Source organism: Sphaeramia orbicularis, chromosome 22, assembly GCF_902148855.1.
Source record: "Sphaeramia orbicularis chromosome 22, fSphaOr1.1, whole genome shotgun sequence".
NCBI lineage: Eukaryota > Metazoa > Chordata > Actinopteri > Kurtiformes > Apogonidae > Sphaeramia > Sphaeramia orbicularis.
The window spans coordinates 31,567,154-31,589,245 of NC_043978.1; the positions used below are offsets into that span (position 1 = coordinate 31,567,154).

General features: G+C 37.4%; 2 protein-coding genes across 4 annotated transcripts in view; both read left to right on the forward strand.

Annotated features, from left to right (window-relative positions):
• The first annotated feature begins 1,132 nt into the window (after positions 1–1,132).
• On the forward strand, positions 1,133–8,255 carry srsf5a (serine and arginine rich splicing factor 5a). The gene is given in 9 exon segments (XM_030126218.1): positions 1,133–1,264; positions 2,616–2,747; positions 2,845–2,915; positions 3,461–3,565; positions 4,051–4,120; positions 6,131–6,204; positions 6,291–6,395; positions 7,074–7,295; positions 7,297–8,255. Coding segments are annotated over 8 exon segments (882 nt in total). The 5' UTR covers positions 1,133–1,264; positions 2,616–2,621; the 3' UTR covers positions 7,406–8,255.
• Positions 8,256–11,471: 3,216 nt separating this feature from the next.
• pacs2 (phosphofurin acidic cluster sorting protein 2) overlaps positions 11,472–22,092 on the forward strand; it is a 107,848-nt gene continuing 97,227 nt past the window's right edge. For 2 of the 3 annotated variants that reach the window (XM_030126215.1, XM_030126216.1), the window contains exon 1: positions 11,726–11,844. In XM_030126215.1, coding sequence (XP_029982075.1) covers positions 11,726–11,844 — 119 coding nt within the window. Of the gene's footprint in view, positions 11,845–22,092 lie in introns of all 3 variants that reach the window. The other variant, XM_030126214.1, reaches the window with a different exon arrangement.

The following is a 22,092-nucleotide window of genomic DNA, read 5'->3' on the forward strand; positions in this document are numbered from 1 at the left end:
AACTCATGTAATCTGACAAATGATGGTGGTTGCAGATGCTTGTTTTTATGTTCAGTTACTGATATATTTAGCTTTAAACATCTTTTTTTCTTCTTCTCTCTCTTCTGATATAATAACTGAAATTTGATGACAGAAAATTACGGATTTTTACCAAAAAATGCAAAATGCAGATCATAATATTATAATAACTGGTGATAATAACAGATAGGATGTGATAAATTTAGAGGAAAAATAACTGTCGAAGTTGCCACAAAAGTTGCTCCGTGTCTTTAAAGGTTAAATCATACTTCAGTTTTTCCATTTCATGTAACTTTCTGAATGCACTTTACAACATCTCAGGGACAAATATTCTAAAATGCTATTTTTACTTCAACACAGTTGTTTAATAGTAGTTAAAAATGAAGTCAACCACAAGCTTCTACTGCAGGAAAATGCAACATGCACCAAGCAACAGGTGCATTTTACAGATAATTCCTTACTCTACCACTACTGCTCAAGCAAGGTCATGAATACACTTAACTTGTATTTTCACAGTATCACATAAATGCAACTTATTATCAATATGTTTAATATGACCATTGGATAGAAGATGACATGACCATAATAAAATTAATATTTTTTTTACTCTGTTTTACATAAGACAGGATTTTTATGTTTGTTTTTGTTTTGTTTTTTTTCAAAGATCTAAGCTGCAGATTTTCCTCAAACCCAACCACTGTGCAACAAAAACTGAGATGTAAACAAATAAGAAACACATAACGCTTTAGTTTGTTATAAGAGGTTTTTGTGTGAATGCAGACAGAGCAGAAAAGACTGGATATGGCTACAGGGTGTATTAGTAAAGATTAGTGACGCTGATCAGAAATTAATGAAAACAGTAGTATTTCTTAAGGCATATTTTTAATGGGTTGCCAAATCATTGATACATCCCCCTTTAGAGACTCTATGGAAAGCCTTTGTTTTTACATAAATTTTTTTGGTGTTTGGTTACTGTTTGCTCAGATAAAGGCAAATAGATTACCGTATGGCATTATTGTTTTTCTAACCAACACCAACCAGACGGGCTAGGTTAATTATTAACTGCGGCGGATAATGACCAACCTCTTCCTGGGAACCGGACGTTAGCAGCGTTTCCTGTTGGTTGGATTCAACTCATTCGCCATTTTGATTCTGCCGAGTAGGACCGACACCATCCAGGAAAGTTGCAGCAGTAGACCAGCGACGTAAACAACCGCTCCGAACACGCTCTCGACAGATAATCAAGGTAAGACAAATGCAGCAGTGTTGAATCATTATCAAATCCACTGCTTTTAAACAAACGAACTATAGGATTTGTGTTTTCCAAGAAAATCGGTGTTTTTGGAGGTAACTATCTACTGGTAGCTAGCTAACGTTATCGAATCAGCTAACATTACCAAGTCGACCTCGAGGCAGGCTGTAACCATTGTTTATGCACCAAAAACCTACAGCATGTAATAAAACTTCCTTTACAATTTAGTTTACTTGTCTTATTATTAAATAAATACATCCTACTTGTAATTGTGCGCGTTTGAGTTTTTTTTATACTAGCACGTGTGACTGGAATTAGCTTAAAATGCGCTTCGGTTAAAGCTAAATTAGCCTAGCACGACGCAGGCCTAGGCTTTACAACAGCGTTTCCAACTATTAAAAATATTACCACAATCGAGTAGTATTGCTATTATTGATCAGTCCGTTGTTCCCGCAATTATTATTATTACCTATTCCAACAAATTGAACAATTAATAAAAGCAACTCTACTCGTAATATGGGGCCTTAGCACAAAGCTAATTTCAGTAAGCAACAGTCTAGAATCTCACATAAATACATTGAAATAGAAGTTAAGCGGGGAAATCAGAATTTGTACAACCTGAGAGCAAATCTTTACAATATTACCAGGGGAATAACTAACGTAGGTAATGTTATCGTTATATCAACCATACGGTTCCTTCAAAACGTTGAAAAATTAGGTTTGATGTAAGGCTGTTTCAAGATCAGTATTTATGTAAAGTAATTTTTAAGTTTCAAGCGATTACATATATAAATGGCAGAGATTGTTGGTCACGTCTAGGAACTTTGGAGCTCTTTCTTTCATATGACTTGGGGGCTCCTCGAAACAAGTAATTAACATATAGTCACAACCCCCACCCCTGCAATACTTGTAGAACCAGTCCATACCCGAGCCATGCTGTTGCATGTAACAGCTTCATGCTTATAGTCTCAGTTTATTGTCTTTCAGCCCAGGGTAGGGTGAACTGTTTAGCTTCTTTGTAAACAAAGCACTATTCTGTCATTAACATTTTATCACTCTGCTGTGTTACTTACACTCAGGGGTTTTGAAAGACAATTTTTGATGTCTCAACTGAATCAAAATGGGATCCTACCCAATTTTTCTGTTGCTGTTGTGTACTTTATCCATAATCAGTAACAGATCAGTTACAGTTTGATCTTGCAGCGTGCATGTTCATTCAATTAAAGTTTATATTTAACAACTAGCCAACTCCAATTGTGATGGGATATCCATAAAGTTGTATGCTCTGTCCTTGTTTTTGTCTAGTTAAATACTTGCCTTACAGTGTGCTTTTCCCTTTCTGCAGATCACAATGAGTGGCTGTCGTGTCTTCATTGGCCGTTTGAGCCCACATGCAAGAGAGAGAGATGTGGAGAAGTTTTTTAAGGGATATGGAAGGATTCGGGAAATCAACTTGAAAAATGGCTTTGGCTTTGTGGTTAGTGCAATTGATCTGTTGGAATGTTTTTGTAAGTTTTCTAATGGGCTTTTTTCATCTTTATGGAATCTGGACATAACTGTTTCCATCTTCTCAGGAATTTGATGACCACAGAGATGCAGACGATGCTGTTTATGAGCTGAATGGCAAAGAGCTGTGTAGTGAAAGGTAATAATCTGTTTTGAATGATTTCTTATTTTCTTTACTCACTTAATTACTGCAAAACTGGTTAAAATTCTATCTGCTATGTTATTTTAAACTGATTGTAGGTGAGGGTGTGTTCAACCATACTAAAATTTGCTCATTGCAGCAATAAAAGCTTGTACTATTGTGTGTAACAAAAGAGCAATTTGTTTCCACAAAGATGACACAGAGGTGTAGATGCGACACCAGTTGCGACTATTCACACTCAGTTTGTCAGTTCACATGGCTTACTACCAAGAATGAAAAACTGAGCCCATGTTCCTGGAAAATCTCCAGCATGTGTGCTGCCAGTCATGTTTATTATTCACTGTCAAAACTTCAGTTGCAAGATGTCTTCAACCCTTCAATCTCTGCCTTGGAAGAGAAATTTGTTGTTCATGTACCCGGATCAAATGAATAGTTTTTGATAAAAACACATATTCGTTTATTACATAGTTGACACATCACACCACACAGAATGTTTTAGCAGCACTCCAGACCCTATGTTAAGAACTTCTTACCTTTTTTAGGGTCACGATTGAGCATGCTCGTTCCAGAAGAGGAGGAGGAAGAGGTGGTGGACCTGGAATGGGACGTTTCAGCAGCTATCGGCCATCTCGTAGCAGTGGATCCAGGTATTTTACCCCAAAAAAATACCTTATTTGAACTAAGGATACATAGTATTAGAGGTTTTGGTTAACACTGTTAAAAAGCAAATGTAAAATGAAAAAGAAACAAAAAGCCAGTATTTTTTAGATTTGTATACTATCACCCTTAGTTTCCTTAAATGTTTTGTAGTTTACATTTCAGTTTGAGTCAGGTTGAAATTTCAAGGCCTATATCCCCTTTCATTTTCATATGGTGCAAACTTACAGCAAAGCCAGTGTGTTTTATGAAAGTACACAAATGGGCAAATATATGAACAAATATATACAGGGGAAAAATCTACACTGTGAAGTTAGATAAACCAATAAATGCAACCTTTGAAATGAAATGACAGGCTTTTATTTTACCTGCATCAAACTGAAATACTGACTTGGCTGACAAACAGTCAGGGCTTTCTTATGAGAATAATGATCATTTTTAGTTAATGTTCCTCCTCTTTGTACTGCTGTCCTAGGTATGGCCCTCCTGTTCGAACTGATCACAGACTGGTTGTAAAGAACCTCTCTTCACGGATTAGCTGGCAGGTAAGAGATCTCCGAGTTTTTTTTTTTTTTTTAAAGAATGATCTATTTTGCAACACAAGCTTTTTAAAGAAACACCATTTAAGTCACCTTGTAATTACAAAGTTATTTTCTTCATGAAAAAGCATTCATTTGAACGGCCGGGTCAGATTACATAATAAAATGTTTGTTAACACATTGGATAATTGGCTGATAACAATAAAAGGTCCCCAGTTTTACTTCCATTCACTTCCATCTTCAGTTTCTTTTTAACAGCTGCTCTGATATGGTTTCCTAATATCAGAGGCCAATGCACACCTTCCATGGAGGTGTCAGAAGTGTGTAGCGCCCTCTCCTGGTTGTTTTTCTGAATAGTGTCCATTTGGTGCCTCTCCTTACACGCAGTTGCCGCCGGTCTAAAGTCTTGGCTGGGCCCCGTAGCGGGTGAAAGTGGTCTAGCGCAGGATACGGTAGCCTTAGGAGGTCCGTAGCCACAGTCTGGAGGTTCTGTGGGCTGGCATCCCCGAGTGCTGTAACCCCCCTCAAATCCACGGTCCCTACACTCTCCTATTTGGGTCTTTTTCTGTTGCTGATGGAGCTGGGGGGGGTGTTGAGTCGGGCGCACACCCCTCCCCACTACTTGCTCTCTGGTGGTTCCTTACTTGTGGAGGCCGGATGCTGAGTCAAGGCCGTGGTCGTTTCTCAAGGGCTTAACACTGCATTGGTTCCCATTTGCTATTTGGACAAGTGGCTCTATGCTTATATCTTCCTGGGTATGGAACGGTAAGTAGCATAAAACTCATGTGATTGGGTTTATACGGGGTTGGGTGGTGAAGGGGGTGTAGAGTTACTTTGTCAAATGGATAGGGGGAAGATGTAAGAAATAGAACTGTTAAAAATGTTACTCTAACAAGGCAACTTATTTCTGTAGGCTTTATGGACAAAAATAGACTCCAGAACTAGTTTTTGTCCTGTGAAGCTGGGCACACACTTAACAACTGTCGACTCTGAATGTGATTTAGAGGTAATGGCTGATCTGGCCTAGTTAGTGGGGTTTTCAACACCATTATTATTTGCGGTTCACATTGGTGATCGATGATGTTGGTAAACAAACGCAACACGAAGGTGAGCAAAACACACAATGGGAAGAGAATGAATGTGTATGACATTACATCAGAGACAAAACACACCAACTCATCTACCTCAGGTTTCACTATCAACACTGTCCACATTTAACATACTTCTGATTCCAGGATCTCACTTAAACTCTACTTTTGCCTCCATTTTGTGTCTGTTATTTTATTTTCAGCACAATTTTCACGACAAAAAAAAACAACTACTGCTTGTGACCGATAATGAGAAAAACAGATTATTATGAGACTTTGGTCCTCCACTGACCAGTTGTTAAGTGTACTATGTTGTGGATTGACTTAGTCATTAGGTTTGTGTTCCTCTCTAACAGTAAAACACAATATTCTATTCCAGTAGGTGGAAACAGTCTTTAATTTTATTCTATCCCATCTTTCAGTTAGTCATTAAGTGTGTGCCCAGCATTACCCACAGTTATCATCCCACTCCAGAATAAATACACAGGTTTGTCTCAAATACAAAAAAAAAATCTAGTATTTTGTTTTATGTAGAATAAGGCGTTTAACAAAATGTTTATTAAAAGTCTTATCGGCTGTGAATCAAGAATCTTGACGTGAATTTTTTTTTTTTTTTTAACTGATTGGCTTAAAAATAACAATTAAAACAAAAGTGTAAATGGGACTTGGGGATGAATTATGTTTGTATTAAAGCAACTCTTATCAACCGTCACAAAGTATTTTGGGTGGTTCTTATATTTATGTGGCCTTCACTGAAATAGGAGCTTATCACATACATTGTGTTGCTGTGAAATTCAACAGTAGATAACCATGTTTCTGTGCCGCTTTCTTGCTGCCTGCTTCTTTCTCTCCCTCCAGGTCTGAAAGGCTCTCACTAGCACCACATATTTATTTCTCGGTTACTAATGCTACAAATGCTTTGACACAGGATCTGAAAGACCTGATGAGAAAAGCAGGAGAAGTTACGTTTGTGGACGCTCACAGACCCACCAAAAATGAAGGGTGAGTGTCTCCTCTTTCAGTCCAACCTTACACTTGGTCTCATGGTTAAAGTTGTTTTCAAATTAATGTCATTTACTTTAAAACAGGGTGGTAGAGTTTGCATCCCGCAGTGATATGAAGAATGCAATCTCCAAGCTCGATGGAACAGAACTGAACGGACGCAAACTGAAGATCTATGAAGACAGCAGAAGGTGAGTGTGTTTAGAGTTTGAACTACAATGGTTTGATATTAGAATTGGGCTTCATGCATGTAAAACATTAGGAACAGGTTTCCTGTTGAATGCCACATGATTTCATTTAGTAGAATTTGTAGCAGTGGATGAATGTAATTGATCAAACCAAATTCTTAAGTGGCTCAGAACTGTAGTATAAGTTTACAGTTCACCTTTATTACCAAAAGAAAACTATTCTAAGAGTCCTGTGTTTTTTGTTTGTTGTTTTTTTTTCCTCTCCCACCAGCTAAGATCATCCACAAACCTTTTTTAACGTCGAACTATAACATATAGGTGGTTATTTATTTAAATGACCTGTTGATTCCAGAATTAAAGAGCTGCAATATGTTGTTTTTTTTTTTAAACATATACCCATTTTGTTAATGATGCATATTTCCAGTTGTGTACATGGGCTCATTGCACAACTGGTATTCATCATGTTTACATGGGTCATTTTTAGATCATCTGAACTTGAAGGTGCCAAAACAGTCTGAAACATAATATGACATGCAGCAGCCCCGTTCTTTAGCATTTTTGAGTTTCAATACTGCACCAAACGAGACTCTGAGATTAAAGCAGTTTGCCTATGCAGTCTTAAAATTACAAAGTCATTGTTGTGCAGGACGAATCTTAAAATTCATTCTTTTCTTCCTCCAGTCACAGCAAGAGCCGCTCCCGTTCCCGCAGCTACTCCCGCTCCAAGAGTCGTTCCCGAAGCCGCAGTCGCAGCCGCAACCACTCCAGGAGCCGCTCCAGGTCCATGAGCCGCACCCCTGAAAAGAAGACATCAGGAGGGACCAAGGCTGCCACCAGATCCCTCTCACGGTCCAAGTCTCGCTCTAGGTCTCGCTCCAGATCTCGCTCCCGTTCACCTGCTCCCTGTTCAGAACAAACCATCTCGCTCCCCATCCCGGTCCAGATCTCGCTCTCGATCCAGGTCCAGGTCTAGGTCCAGATCTCGCTCCGCCTCAGCAGACAGCAAACACTGAGCTTAGTCCACCTGTAGGTCATATGATGAGACTGATATGTGCTCACCATATGCTTGTATGGTGATGTTGGTGGCGTGATTTTTTTTTTAATATATTTTTTTTCCCATATTTGTTTTAAATGAAGGGGATGAAATTACCTTTTCACATTTTTGATATGCCCTTGAGTCATTAATGTTATTAATGTGGCGCTTCAGTTTCGATTTGTTACTTTTTTTCTTTTTTTTCTTTTTTTTTATGTGCTTCCGTGGGGGAAAAAGATTTGTTTCCCAGTTAAATAATCAAGAAGTAAAATTCCCTCATTTGATAGCCCCAACGTAGAATGAGACAAATATGAAACATTTTCCACCGGTCATGGTGCCTGAACCAGGTTATATAATGTATAGAGAAGTGTTGTGGACTGTCCCAGCTATCTGCCACGTAATGATTCCATCCACTCCCCTCTGCTTTACCTGACAGCTTAACGTCGGGTTGGAAATCCTGATGAATACACCTGTAATGCAAACTCCTTGCATTGTTGTGAAACTGTGATTAATCTTCTGATGAGGCACTATAATAGGTCCTGCATATGTTGCAATCACTGCCCTGATGGTGAGTTTCTAGTTGAAAACATCTCAGTTGGTGATTTATGTCAGATTTCTAGTGTAACGGTATTAATTTCAAAGTCTGGCATTAGTTTTGACATTTGTTTTACACTGTTTTATCAAGGCCTTGTGTGTCTAATGTTGGTGAATCATTTTCATTTATTTTCTTTATCTTCAGCCTTGGCCTATTGGATGTTGTCATTTCAACAGTAACAAATGTCTCTTATTCACTTTGATTTGATACTAATAAAAACATTGTTTACTATGTAGCAGTTTCCATAGAGTCTTGTTTTTATTTTTTTAAGAATATTTGATGAATGTGGGTGAAACATCCTTTGTGGTAAAACTGCCTAATGCTCCCAACTAATTCTCTGGATAAAACAATAATACACTATGAGTAAATGGTTTATTCCCTTTAATATTTGGATCTGGGGGATGTTGGATCTAAATGAACACTAGTGATACAAGTAAACATATTTGAAAAAGAAAGCTTTGTGATGGTGCTAAGAGCATTTCAACCTAGAGGGTACGCTGTCTAAAAATAGCCGATGGATGAATTGCCATTAACAAAATTGTAGGTAAGCTATCCATGGATTAATATGTAAATAGTTTATCCATCAGCTTGGTCACTAATCCTTAAAGTGACAAAGACCACACAAACGCTGGCTGTGAGAACCTAGATGTGAACTGCCCCTCTCCCCCAAATCTAAATGGTGAATGAAAGAGGCAAAATTGGGTAATCGACAGAAGATACAACAGATTTAAGTACATAAGTAGAATAACAGTCATTTAAGATTAGACAACAGGTGGAGGTTCAGTTCCACAGATCACCACACGGTGGCAGTGCGTGCTTAGAAGAAGACAACTAGCAGGACATAATAGAATAATAAACATACATTATCCCACTAAGAAATACCGTGTTTTGGTCTGAGATCCTCTCCTGTGGTTGTAGATCAGAATCAATAACCTGCTTTTAAAAATAACAGAATAAAAAAGGTGTGATAATAAAACCACACCCAAGTTTTATAGATGGGAGAAAGTTACCTTCATTTATCTTCATCCATCATTTGTATCATATGAGAAATGGTCAGATGCTTTGCATTTGGACACTGCAGTGACAGTCTGGGTGAAGACGAGGCACTGATCCAGTTCACAGATCCACATCCGCCCAAACCTGCACCGGCTGCACCTGCCAGCAAATCAGCAAAATGCAGCAAAGGGACCTTCAATGACGTTGTGCACGGAGCAGGGTATGGTGGGTAAGTGATGCCGGGAAGTAGTCAGTAACAGGACTGGCTGACATTTACATGCACAGTAACAGTCCACAATTACTCTGAGTATGACCACATATAGAAATTGTATTGCAAAAAAAAAAAAGATATGTCAGTTCATAATATAAAACAAATTTTCTGTTTGGATGTTTCTAATATGAGATTCTCTGATTAATATGTTTGGCATGTTCATGTTTTGCTACCATTGTCTGGACAGTTGATAATTCATTTCAGTTAAGGTTTTTACTTCAGTTTGTGAGACATCAAAGACTGAGGAACTCCTATCCAAAATATACACTTTTTTGAGAAAATTTAAAATAGTTTGTTTTCTTGCAGAATGACATTTTTAAAAAGTAATATAGTAAAAAACAAACAAAAAAAAAACAACAACAATGTGTTATTTATTGGGTTTTGTTACCAATTAGCTTCTTATAAGAAAACAGCAAGTTTTTTTCCCCTAATTTCTCAAAAAGCACATTTTTCACATAGGGTTTTTTTTTTTTTGTCGGTCAACATGACCTCTTGCCCTTTAGGATCATCTCTGTGTGTTGTACACAGTCCAGCTGCCAGCACTTCTGGACAGGGTACAGATGCAAACCCAAAATAAAAGCAGGCCTTCCTGGTGGAGAAACACACCTGTTTTTGCGTATTATTGAAGATTTTGATAACAATAGGCTCCAACCTATTTATATATAGATCTGTATATTCTTTACGGGGCACAGCTGTGGAATGCGTAGAGTATGTGTGGTTTTGTTAATCAAAGATGCAAGTAAAAGGAAATACTTGTGGAATATAATTTTTTTTATTAAATAGTTAAGTAAGAATATTGTGTTATATTCTGTGCATGAACGTAATAAACAAAACCCCTATGTGCACTGGACTAGTACTACCTGTGGACTTGTGACAACCTTTAAGAATAGAATAGAATAGAATAGAATAGAATAGAATAGAATAGAATAGAGCAGTGGTTACCAACCTTTTTTGGCTCATGACCCCATTTTAACGTCACAAATTTCTGGTGGCCCCAGACATTCAAATCTGAGACATTTTGTTGGGGGGCTAAAATTAATTTGTTTTTGATCATGTAATAGTTTGCAATACTATGTTGCAAATACACATTAATTTTAGACAACATTTAGACTATATAATGTAAAATTTTCTTTGTAAGTTTTAATTTAAAATTTTTTTTTTTTAATTTTATAAATTATCACAAATTTCTGGTGACCCCAGACATTCAAAACTGAGACTTTTTTTGGGCTAAAATTAATTTGTTTTTGATCATGTAATAGTTTGCTATATATGTTGCAAATAAATGTTAATTTTAGGCAACATTTAGACTATATAATGTACATTTTTATTAATAAGTTTTACTTTAAAACTTTTTTTAATATATATAAATTATTAGAAATTTCTGGCGACCCTAAACATTCAAAATGGAGTCGTTTTATTTGCTAAAATTAATTTGTTTTTGATCGTGTAATAGTTTGCTATAATATGTTGCAAATAAACATACATTTTAAGCAACATTTAGGCTATATAATGTAAATTTTTATTGGTAAGTTTTAATTTTTTTATCAATTACTAGAAATTTCAGGCGACCCCAGACATTCAAAACTGAGGCTTTTTTTTTTTTTGGCTAAAATTAATTTGTTTTTGATCATGTAATTGTTTGCTATACTATGTTGCAAATAACTGTTAATTTTAGCCAACATTTAGACGATATAATGTAAATTTTTATTAGTAAGTTTTAATTTTTTTTTTTTTAAATAAATGATTAGACATTTCAGGTGACCCCAGACATTCAAAACAGACATTTTATTTGCTAAAATTAATTTGTTTTTGATGGTGCAATAGTTTGCTATAATATGTTGCAAATAAACATAAATTTTAGACAACACTGAGGCTATGTAATATAAATTTTTAATAGTAAGTTTTAATTTTTTATCAATTGCCAGAAATGTCAGGCGACCTCATTTGAATTCCAGGTGACCCAGGTGGGGTCCCGACCCCAAGGTTGAAAAACACTGCCTTAAACTGTGCAGACCCAAACAGAGAAAAAACAAACAAACAAACAAAAAACAGAAACATAAAATAAAAAAGTAGATTTTATTAATTATTTGTTTCTGAGAGTGAGTGCATATGCGCCCCCCCCCCCTCCTCTTCCTCCTCTGTGGGGCACTGTCCACTCCTCATACTCCTGGAGCAGCGTGGTAGGCACAACAAGCCCGGCGGTCGGTCCGTTCACTCCTGTCCGCTCCCACTGCAGTTCCTCCGGGCTCCAGAGGACCACACCGACCCGCTGCCTCCACCGGGACGGAGACATGAGCTCTATCTCCGCCGTTCACATCGCACTAACGTGAGCGCGTGACGGCTTCCCCTTTGACGCGCGCCCCTGCCTCGCACCGGTCCGCCGTTTGCAGACCCGCGCCTCGGTGTCGGACGGTCCCACCCGCACCCACAGGAGGACCATGGCGGAGAGAAGCGGCCGGCTGAGTTTCCCCGGCAGCGGGGCTCTGAACAGACCGGTGCCCATGAACCTGTTTGCAACATGGGAAATAGATGGATCCTCTCCGAACTGCATCCCGAGGTAAGACACCAGTACCACCAGTACCACCAGTACCACCAGCAGGCGAGTCCTTTAAACTTTAAAGCCCGTGCCTCCAATGCACCAGCCGCACAGCCTGTCATTTATCAGAGTGCTACCGCTCCAGCTGCACGGCGGCTTACCACCCTCTAGCTGTCTCATTATGCCCAGAGGATGCCCGGGCCTGCCACGGGATAATGCACATTCAGCCATCTGCATTGTTTTGATGTAGTGGTAAATAAGAAGGTGGGTAAACTGTGGCTGCTAGTAGTGGAGCCGTTTGGCAGCCGGCCACCCACACAGACAAACACTGGGAACCAACAAACACCAGCTCCATCCCTGGTGCAGTGCTCAGTCAGAATATAAATGTCTTCCTTCAGTTATTTTGTGCTCAAAGCCCTGAATGCTGGTAATCACCCAGTCAGCTGTTGGGGCAGATAACCAGTCCTATGCCAGGTCATTGTGCCAGGATGGACCATGGAGACCATTTGGCTCTGGTGACCTCACAGTCTCAAAGGATGTGTTCACACTGCAAGTCTCTGGCTCCGGTCAGAATAGTGTTACTAGTCTGGTTGTGTGTTATTTTGTAGAATTAAAAACAGCCCCAACTCTAATGGCTATAGGCAGTTTTTTTGTTTTTATTTTTTGCTAATATCTCAAACAATTTGCATACGTTTGATCATTCAAGTTTAAATGTTTCATGTTCATACTCTAAATAATAAAGTAAAACATCTTCAGCTGCAATGCACTTATTAATGTCAGAGAGAAATCACATACTTATTCACCTACTTAACCCTTAAAGACCCAGAGCTATTTTTGTGGCAGCTTTCAAATGAATTTCCCTCTATATCTAATCTTTTTAAAGTGATTTACCACTATTTAGTATAGCAATATCTTCAGCATTTTACATTTTCAATGGCAATCAGGTATGTTCCTATATTTAATTTACTGATGATGTAGATATTCATTAAAGCTTATATTAAAATGGAGAAAGCTGAAGAAAAAGTGACTTTTTCAGCAAATGTATCATTAACTGAACATAAAAACAAGCATCTACAACCACTGTCATTAGTCAAATTGCATGAGTTTTACTGCTGAATCAATGCTGCACAAGATGATAGTGTTTCCACGTTCACTAGGAAGCCTCTGAACGTCCACATGGTTCATATCTGATGCCGCAAAAGATGAGAAACTGCATTTTATCTGAATTATTTCAATAGCTTGGTAATATAAATGGCTTAAAGGTAATTAGACATTGTAGATCAGTAGATGCTTTTAGTCTCTGGTGGCTGTTTAGGTCTTTGAAGGCTGATCAATCAAAAAATTAATTTGAATTATCAAATTAACCTATAAAGACCCAGCACTACTTTTTTGTCAGTTCCCAAATGAAATCTAACATTTTTTAAGTGATTTATCACCATTTATTATCATATTATCTTCTGTATTTTGCATATTATCAGTATAAATCAGGTATTTTCCTGTATTTAATTCACTGATCATGAAGATGTTCATAAAAGCTCAGATTAAAGTTGAGGGTTATTATATCAAAAACAGAGAAAACTGAAGAAAAAGTTACTATTGTAGTAAAACATATCATTAACTGAACATAAACCAAGCATCTGCATCCACTGTCATAGGTGAATCAATGTTGTAGAAGATGATGGTGTTTCCACATTCACTACGAAGCCTCTGAACGTCCAAATGGGTCATATCTGATGACCATGAAAAGACGACAAACTGTATTTTACACCAATTATTTACATGTATTGATAAGATTAGTGGATCAACAGGTATTAAACAGTTCAGATCAGTAGATGCTTTTGTTCGGTGATGGATATCTGGGTCTTTATGGGTTAATATAAAAGATATTTGCAAAGAAAATGGTAATAAAATATTGTGAACAGAATAAAAGTAGAATGAGCATCAGAGTCAGCAGTGTGGTATCCTGATGGTGCAGCTCCTCCTGCACCACCTTCCAGATGTGCAGGGTGGTTTTCATCTGTGAACGTGTGAGCTCTGCAGCTGTTCAGTCTGTCAGGGAACGTGTTCAGGAGGTTTCATACATATCACAGCATCTTCATCAGTGTGTGTTTGGTCTGTTACACTAAAATGGAAAAGAGCTTTAATATTAGGATGGTCATAAAATGAAATAAAGGCCAGATTAATTAATGTAATTATGGTGGCAGTTATGGGATTATGTCATAAAAAAACATGGTTTTTAAAGGTGGCATGTAATGAAACTGGTTGCATTCATTGATTCTGGTATAAAAAATTGAAATGAATATAAGATTGCATGAAAAATATACTGGGATAAATCTGATATGGGCCAGTTTTATGAACATCTCAGGTGTTGTGACATTTAAGTTGAAATCAGATATGTGTAGGGCTGGATACACAAAACTAAGCACACACTTTAATGTGATATCACGTTAAAAACTCATTTTTCAGACCTTGTTGTTAAAGTCCATTTGCGTAAAGCCTGCTGTCACACTTTGGTTAGCAGTCATCAGCCTTGAGCGAAGGAAAAACGCTCTAATTAATGCAGCGGTCGTATGTGTTTTTATTTTTTTTCACTGATGGCTGCCTCCTTAGCTGCTCTCTATCCTCTTAAGTTAATACCTCCAGTGAGTATTACATTGCATGGCTTTTAGCTGAAATAAGTCTAATTCATTTCCAGGAATAGCATAGCTGTGATGTTATTCAGCAGAGTGGACGAGTGCATAAAAAGGTTCCTGTAACTAAAAAGTGCTGCGTTGAATCCCCTCATGACCTCACACGTTTTTGTGAAAAACACACGGTGCTTCCAGCGCTGACATGTCGTATGAAGTCACTTTTCTGTGGAGTCGTGCTGTTGCTGTTTTATTAGTTTTGATTGCTCTCACAGTGAGTTGGTGTGAACTGAGGCTCAGCAGAAAGGCTTTACTGTGAGTTGAGTGGTTGCCTGTTAAAGTGCTGGAGCTCTACTATTGAACGATGTCTGTCAGAGTTTAGACAGGACCGAGTCAAAATAAACTGTCGCTTTGGTCGAATCAGCCTCTAAGAGTGTTTGCAGAGGCCAGTTCGATCCACTTTAGCTCTGCTTTTGTTTATAACACAGGTATCAAACATGCGGCACGGGGGCCAAATCTGGCCCGCCAAAGGGTTCAATCCGGCCCGCAGGATGAAAGTGCAGAAATTAACCTGAACAGTCGAGGTTGTCAAAATCGTTTTGGTTCAGGTTCCACATACAGACCAATGTGATCTCAAGTAAAATATAACAACACAATAACCCATAAATAATGACAACGACAAATTTTCTTTGTGTAAAATTGTGGAAAAAAATTAAGTGAAAAAAATAACATTACACTGTGGAAATATTTACATTTACAAAACTATTCTTTCACGATAAAATGCAAATAAATACATAAATAAAAACAAAGATGAACAACCTGAAATGTGCAATTTTAATAATATTCTGCCTGTTACTAAATGTTTTGTGCAATTATGGATCCACTGTGATCTGTAGTTGTGTTAATAATAAGAGATGTAATATTGTAGAAATTGTTCTGCCTGTTACCAAATGTTTATGTAACATTGTGTGTAATGCACATGTATAAATAATAAGTCGAGGCATAATATTGTTAAAATTGCACTAATTTTTCAAATGAAATTTCTGTTTTTTCAGGTTATTCACATCTTTTTTGTAAAATATAAATATTTTCATAATTTAATTGGGTTTTTTTTGTTTTTTTTGTACTAAAACAAAACAAAAAACTTGGATTTGTCATTATTTATAGGTTATTAAGTCATTATTTTACTGGTCTGGCCCGCTTGAGATCAAATTGGGCTAAATATGGCCCCTGAACCAAAATGAGTTTGACACCCCTGGTTTATAATGACTGTTTTTGTGCAACTTCTGTGAGTCAGACATATAAATACTGCACACGAGTTCTTTTAATACATAGAATTTACTATAATAATTTGATGACTTTTATTTATTTTAGTCTGTTTCTTTAATCTATTTATTTTTAGTCTGTTTGAACCATGATCAGTGAGCTGTCCATGCCTTTTATCTGTGCAGTTTTTAATCTGTCCCCTGTATGTGTCCTGTGGTTTTAATGTTTTTTGTGCATAATGTTTGAGATGCCCTCTCCAGACTGCAGAACAAATCTACCTGCAAATATCAATAAAGTCACCTTAAACCTTGAACCTTGGTATGTAAAAAAGATTTTTGCCGATTGTAAGAGAATACAAGTGAAATCAACAACTTACCTACTGTATCTCATCATGTTTTAGTGCAGAGAGCTGTTGAAAAGCATTTGTTTTGCTATTTATAAACATGTATTTGGGTAAAATTAAAAGTAATTTTAGCTAATTGGGAAAAGGATCAATCTGGATGTATGTGGTTTTCTAACTGATTAAATTAAGTTCTGCTTTGAGATGCTGTTAACGAACATTGTTGTATATCTTCAGTACCTTTTTAAGTAACTGTTGGTGCTCTATATGGTTTTTGTAGTGTTTTAGCACTGAGGTTTGTTCTGTGAGTTTATGTATGTTCTTTGTGTGGATATATGGCTGAAATTTTATTTTCTGCAAAATCTGCTGCTGCCGTCCTCTTACAAAAGAGATTTTTAAGCTCAAGGACTCATGTTTTTTTCACTTATTAAATAAAGGTTAATAAAACAATTTTTAAAATGGGAGCATTTATTTGTAGAAAATAACAAAAATACAGTGTTTTGGGCCTCAAGGGAGAGCTCAGAAATCAGTATTTGGTGGAATAATTTGCCAGTAGCTGCTTCCATGCGTCTTGGCATCTTCTCCACTACTCTTCCACATTACTCTTGGCTGCTTTATGTCACTTTAGTAGAAAAAAAAATGCAGAGGCTCAGCTTTTGATGGCTTCTTACCATCCATCTTCCTCTTGATCACATTCCAGAGGTTTTCTATGGAGTTCAGGTCTGGAAATTTGGAACAGTGTCCTAAGTGTTTCCAGAGCTGTGTGTGTATACTTCATGCAGGCCTTGGTGAATAAAGGTTGTGTGCATTTATCAACAGGAAAACTACTGCTGCAGGTGATTTGTTGTGTTTTATTTATGTACGCGATGGGCTTGTTTATAAGGCCAGTAATATCAAAGTTGTACAGGGTGAAAGTGGAGACAGATGGTGCATCTCTTGCTTTTTCTTCCTCCATCTGCTGGTTTTTACTGATGTAGCACCAGTTAAAAACCCACTACCATTTGGATTTCCTCTTCATGAAACTCTGAACTCTTAATTATTCTTAAAAGGAGTGATATTTTCCTTTTTTTTAAATGGAATTTTGCATTTTAAAACATTTCCCTGTGGTCTCCATAAACTGTAAATGCTATGCTTGGGTCTGAATTCTTCATTAATTCAACTCCACAGGTCCATCTTTAACCCTATTTCTGAGTAATGACACCAGAAAGTTCATTTTGAGCGCTGGCCCTTTAAATGCAAATGAGCCACTTCATCCCCCACCCCCTCCATGTTGTTGGCTGTGCTGCTCTGTCCCATTCAACCAACAGCTGAACATTCTATGTAATCGGCTCGAAGTTTGGACATATTTTCAATATGGACTATAACAACTGCCGCTGAAAAACAATTATGGTGTATTCGGAGAAATGTTCGTTGGAAAGTCTTGACCTTATATGTGCAAATGTCATGACATAACTAGTTATAGATGTAACAAACTAAGAAGGAATTAAAACAGGTTATAGAAATCCACTTGATTTTTGCTAAAATGAATATAAAGATAGCTTTGCAGCACCTGGAGTGTTCAAATTCAAAGTTTTTGAACTGTTAGGGTCCAAATACACAAATAAATGTACCAACGACTAATAAAAGTGAGTTTAGCAAAATATGACCCTTTTACAGGGTGGGGAAGCAAAATTTACAATATTTTGAGGCAGGGATTGAAAGACAGTGTATGACCAATTAGTTTATTGAAAGTCATGAGAATTTATTTGCCACAAGAAAATTTACATAATAGAAAATGTTTTTATTCTATGTGACCTCCTTCTTTCTCAATAACTGCCTTCACACACTTCCTGAAACTTGCGCAAGTGTTCCTCAAATATTCGGGTGACAACTTCTCCCATTCTTCTTTAATAGTATCTTTAAGAAAGTCGACATTGCTGTGTGATGTTCTATTGGTAGCATGTTCTAAAACGCCCCAAATAGCAGAATCCAGAGGGTTTAGATCTGGGCTAGAAGGCGGCCATAAACATGATTCCCAAAAATTGCTAAAGTTGGATTTGTTGCTGTTGTCAACAAGTGTTTTGGTGTTCTTGTGTAAGATTTTAACTTCAAATCATATTTTACTGCATTTCTAACGGTCTTGTTGTCTACCTCAAGTTCAGTTGCCATTTTTCTCATGGATTTGGTTGGATCCTTTAGGCTTTTGGATTTGAGAGCTTTAATAAAAGCTTTGGTACGTTTTTTGTTGCTTCCTCCACTTTCAGACTTTCTCGTCATAGTTTTGCTCATAGTCATTCTCTTCTTTACATTATAAACAGTCTTTATGGACACTCCAACTATTTTTGAAATCTCCTTTGGTGTGACGAGTGCATTCAGCAAATCACACACTCTTTGACGTTTGCTTTCCTGATTACTCATATGGGCAAAAGTTTCTGAAAAGGTATGGATAATAGTGTTAGGTATGATTATGACATCAATATATGTTTGGTTTCAAAACAATTGACGTAGTGTCTGCTGAGAAAGAACAACTAAATGTTCATTGTAAATTTTGCTTCCCCACCCTGTAAGTAATAAAGTCACAAAGTTTCAGTTGGTATTGTTATAACTACTCAAACAGCCACCAGCTAAGTGTTTTTCTGTCACTCTGGAACCAGTTTTCTGTGCTGAAAGCTGATTCTTTTTCTGTCAAAACATGAAGAGCTGCTTCAGAATTACGCACTGCATGGCTCCAAACTGTCTGATGCACTACCTTAGTGGAGAAGGAGGTGATATTAGTGAACGTAAGGGTTGAGCTTAGGTCAGCAATATGTCTAGACACAGTCAGGTTCTTAATAATGAGCCATTCTGTTGTCAAAATGAGAGCTAAGATGTGACCCATGCTGTATACAGGGTAAACAGTGTGTGTTTTAATCTGTCCCTGGTATCTCTTCATCTTGCGCGGGTGTATCACCATCAAAACTCCCATTCCAGGACATCACAGGAGACAATAGTATTTTAATACAAACTGGAACACCGTGTTCTCCTCCTGATTTAATCAATTTATTCCATAATTTCTTCATGCCTCTATAAATCCTGCTCACTGTGGCTCGGAGGTCTCTGAAGCCCAAGGCTATTAGGCTGGGAGGCTTATAGAAGTGCTGCCTGTGCACTGATCTCACGTTTCCTAGAGTCACTTCAGGACACATGCTGTTCCACGCTGAGATCCTTAATAATCACTATCATCACCATCAGAGGCGAAGGAGATGCTTTAATCACCTATGTTGGAGGGTGGCTGAATGATAATTGCCTGTGGTCCACAAATTCAGATGTCACATTCAGGCACATGCGACTTTAAAAGGCTGTTCTCTGTGCTGCAAATGTTCTGTGCCCTTTTCTGAAGCAGCACAGAAGGTTTATGAGTCTGATCTGCAGCTGCTCATAATATTAAGGTGGGATATGAAGAACATGATGGTTAGATGGAGCATTGTCTTTATTATACTCCTCAGTAACCAGGCTAACTGTCCGTCTGACATCCTGTGAAATCCTGTGAAATATTCCCAGGTTCTGTCACCTTACCGAGAGAGGCATTAGAATGAAGAGCACCTTTTCGTTTCTCAATATGTCCAGTAATTACACCCTTATTCCTTAGGACAGACCGGTGTACTAAGAGCCTCTTTAGCCGTGAAGCCCGTGTGAGAAATCAATCAAGCCGTCAGCATAACCGCGTAAGCCTCCTTGCTCTTAACAGCCAAGGGCAGGGGCAGTGTTTTTCATCTTGGTATTTTTGAAGTGGGCATCAGTTGGATTTCTGCGCATCAGCCCACAGGCATGAGGCTAAGTGCCGTGAGAGATGGGGCCAATCTCAGAGACAGAGCCGGGATTGAACGGGCCCTTGAGTGGCAGCTGGACTCAGTAGGCCGTCATATTTGGGCCTGTTGGAGGCGAGAGTGCTGAGATGTCGCTTTGAGCAGCAGCGAGACACTTGCTCTTTTGTCCTCTGGCTGCCTGGGATGCTCACACTGCGAGAATTTAGAGTAGGATGAATGAGAGGCAGTTAAAGCCTCCCATTGTTTTATGTCCCCCTTGTTGTGCTTGTTGTCATGCATCCAGTGCCTGCTCTGTCCCAGTGTTTTGGGATTTAAACAAACAGTCCAAAATCTAGTCGTGTGATATGACCATTCTGTATTCACATAGTCATGCATTTTATGTTAATAGCATACTGTATAAACGTTCAATGAATAAAGAGTTTACATTAACCCATAAAGAACCAGAGCTACTTTTGTGGCACTTCCCAAATTAATTTTTCTCCATCTGTAATCTATCACCATTTATTATAGTATTATCCACTGTAATTTGCTTTTTTTTCAGTGAAAGTCTTGTACTTTCTTATATTTAATTCACTGATCATGTAGATATTCATAAAAGCACAGTTTAAAGTCGAGGTTTATTATATCAAAAAGAGAAAACTGATGAAAAAGGGAGTTTTTCAGCAAAGATATCAATAACTAAATATAAATACAAGTGTCTCCACCCACTGTCAGTGATCCAACTCCATAGGTTTTACTGGCGAATCAATGTTGTAGAAGATGATGTTTCCGTGTTCACTACAGAGCCTCTGAATGTCTAAGTGGGTCATATCTAATCACCATGAAAAGATGACAAACTGCATTTTACGCCAATTATTTCAGTCTATTAATAGGTTCAGTGGCTCAGAAATTATTAACCATTTTAGACCAATAGATGATTTTGGTTGCCAGTGGCTGTTTGAGTCTTTATGGGTTGGGTGACCACATGGAAAGGCCTATTTCTCATGTATATCTGCACCTATAACAAAAAAACGATACCATGTTTCATCTTCATCTTTCATCTTCTTTGCATAATCAAATATCTTAATGTGCGCTGTTTTTATATTAATTTTTATTTTATTGTATTTCTCTCAAATTTCATTTTATTTCTTGATGTATAATCAAATCTTAATGTATTTTAATATTGTATTTTTTCAATCAATGTGAAGCACTTTGGGCTACAATTTCTGTATGAAAGGTGCTATACAAATAAAGTTTATTATTATTATTATCTTTAAAACTGTCCCATATCTCAGTCCTCTTAGAATGTATTTTTGGATGAATGAAGGCAGTTATTGCTCTGGGAAAAAAAAAAAAAAATCACACTCTTGGTTCATAAGAGTATACAGGGGTTGGACAAAATAATGGAAACACCTTAAAAAATCAACAAAATATAATTTAATATGGTGTAGGTCCGCCTTTTGTGGCAATTACAGCCTCAATTCTCCAAGGTATTGATTCATACAACTTGTGAATTGTTTCCAAAGGAATTTTAAGCCATTCTTCAGTTAGAATACCCTCCAACTCTTTTAGAGACGATGGCGGTGGAAATCGACGTCTTACTTGAATCTCTAAAACTGACCATAAATGCTCAATAATGTTGAGGTCTGGGGACTGTGCCGGCCATACGAGATGCTCAACTTCATTAAAATGTTCCTCATGCCATTCTTTAACAATTCTAGCTGTATGGATTGGGGCATTATCATCTTGAGGTGAAGGTGTTTCCATTATTTTGTCCAACCCCTGTACATCAATATGATTATTTTCATGCTGATTTTGAATATTAGCCAGAATTGACAGTATATGTTCAATTTATGTACAAATTTTTGATAAAAGAAGCTTTTTTGCCCAAATCATCAAATATTTAAGTTTTTTGTGGTTCCTTAAACATCTGAAAAAATAACAGGCAATTATTTTACACTCCAGTAACATTAGATTTGGTTTTTGCAATTATTGTTCATTCCGTTTTCAAAGACCATACTAATGCTAGTAGTATCGACATCTGAAACCACATCTTCTCCACCACAAGTAACCTCAAATTGAAGATATAGACATGATTTAATGCTTAATAAAGTGATTTTTCTGATGTTTTTTTGAATGTATTCTCTATGTTGTCGAATTATCCATCCGGCGGATGTGATCTGAGGGGTCTAGTTACATTCTAAATTATCCTCAATAAATAGAAGTACTTGCATATCATTACTCTTCTCCATTTATTCAGAGCAAACAGGAA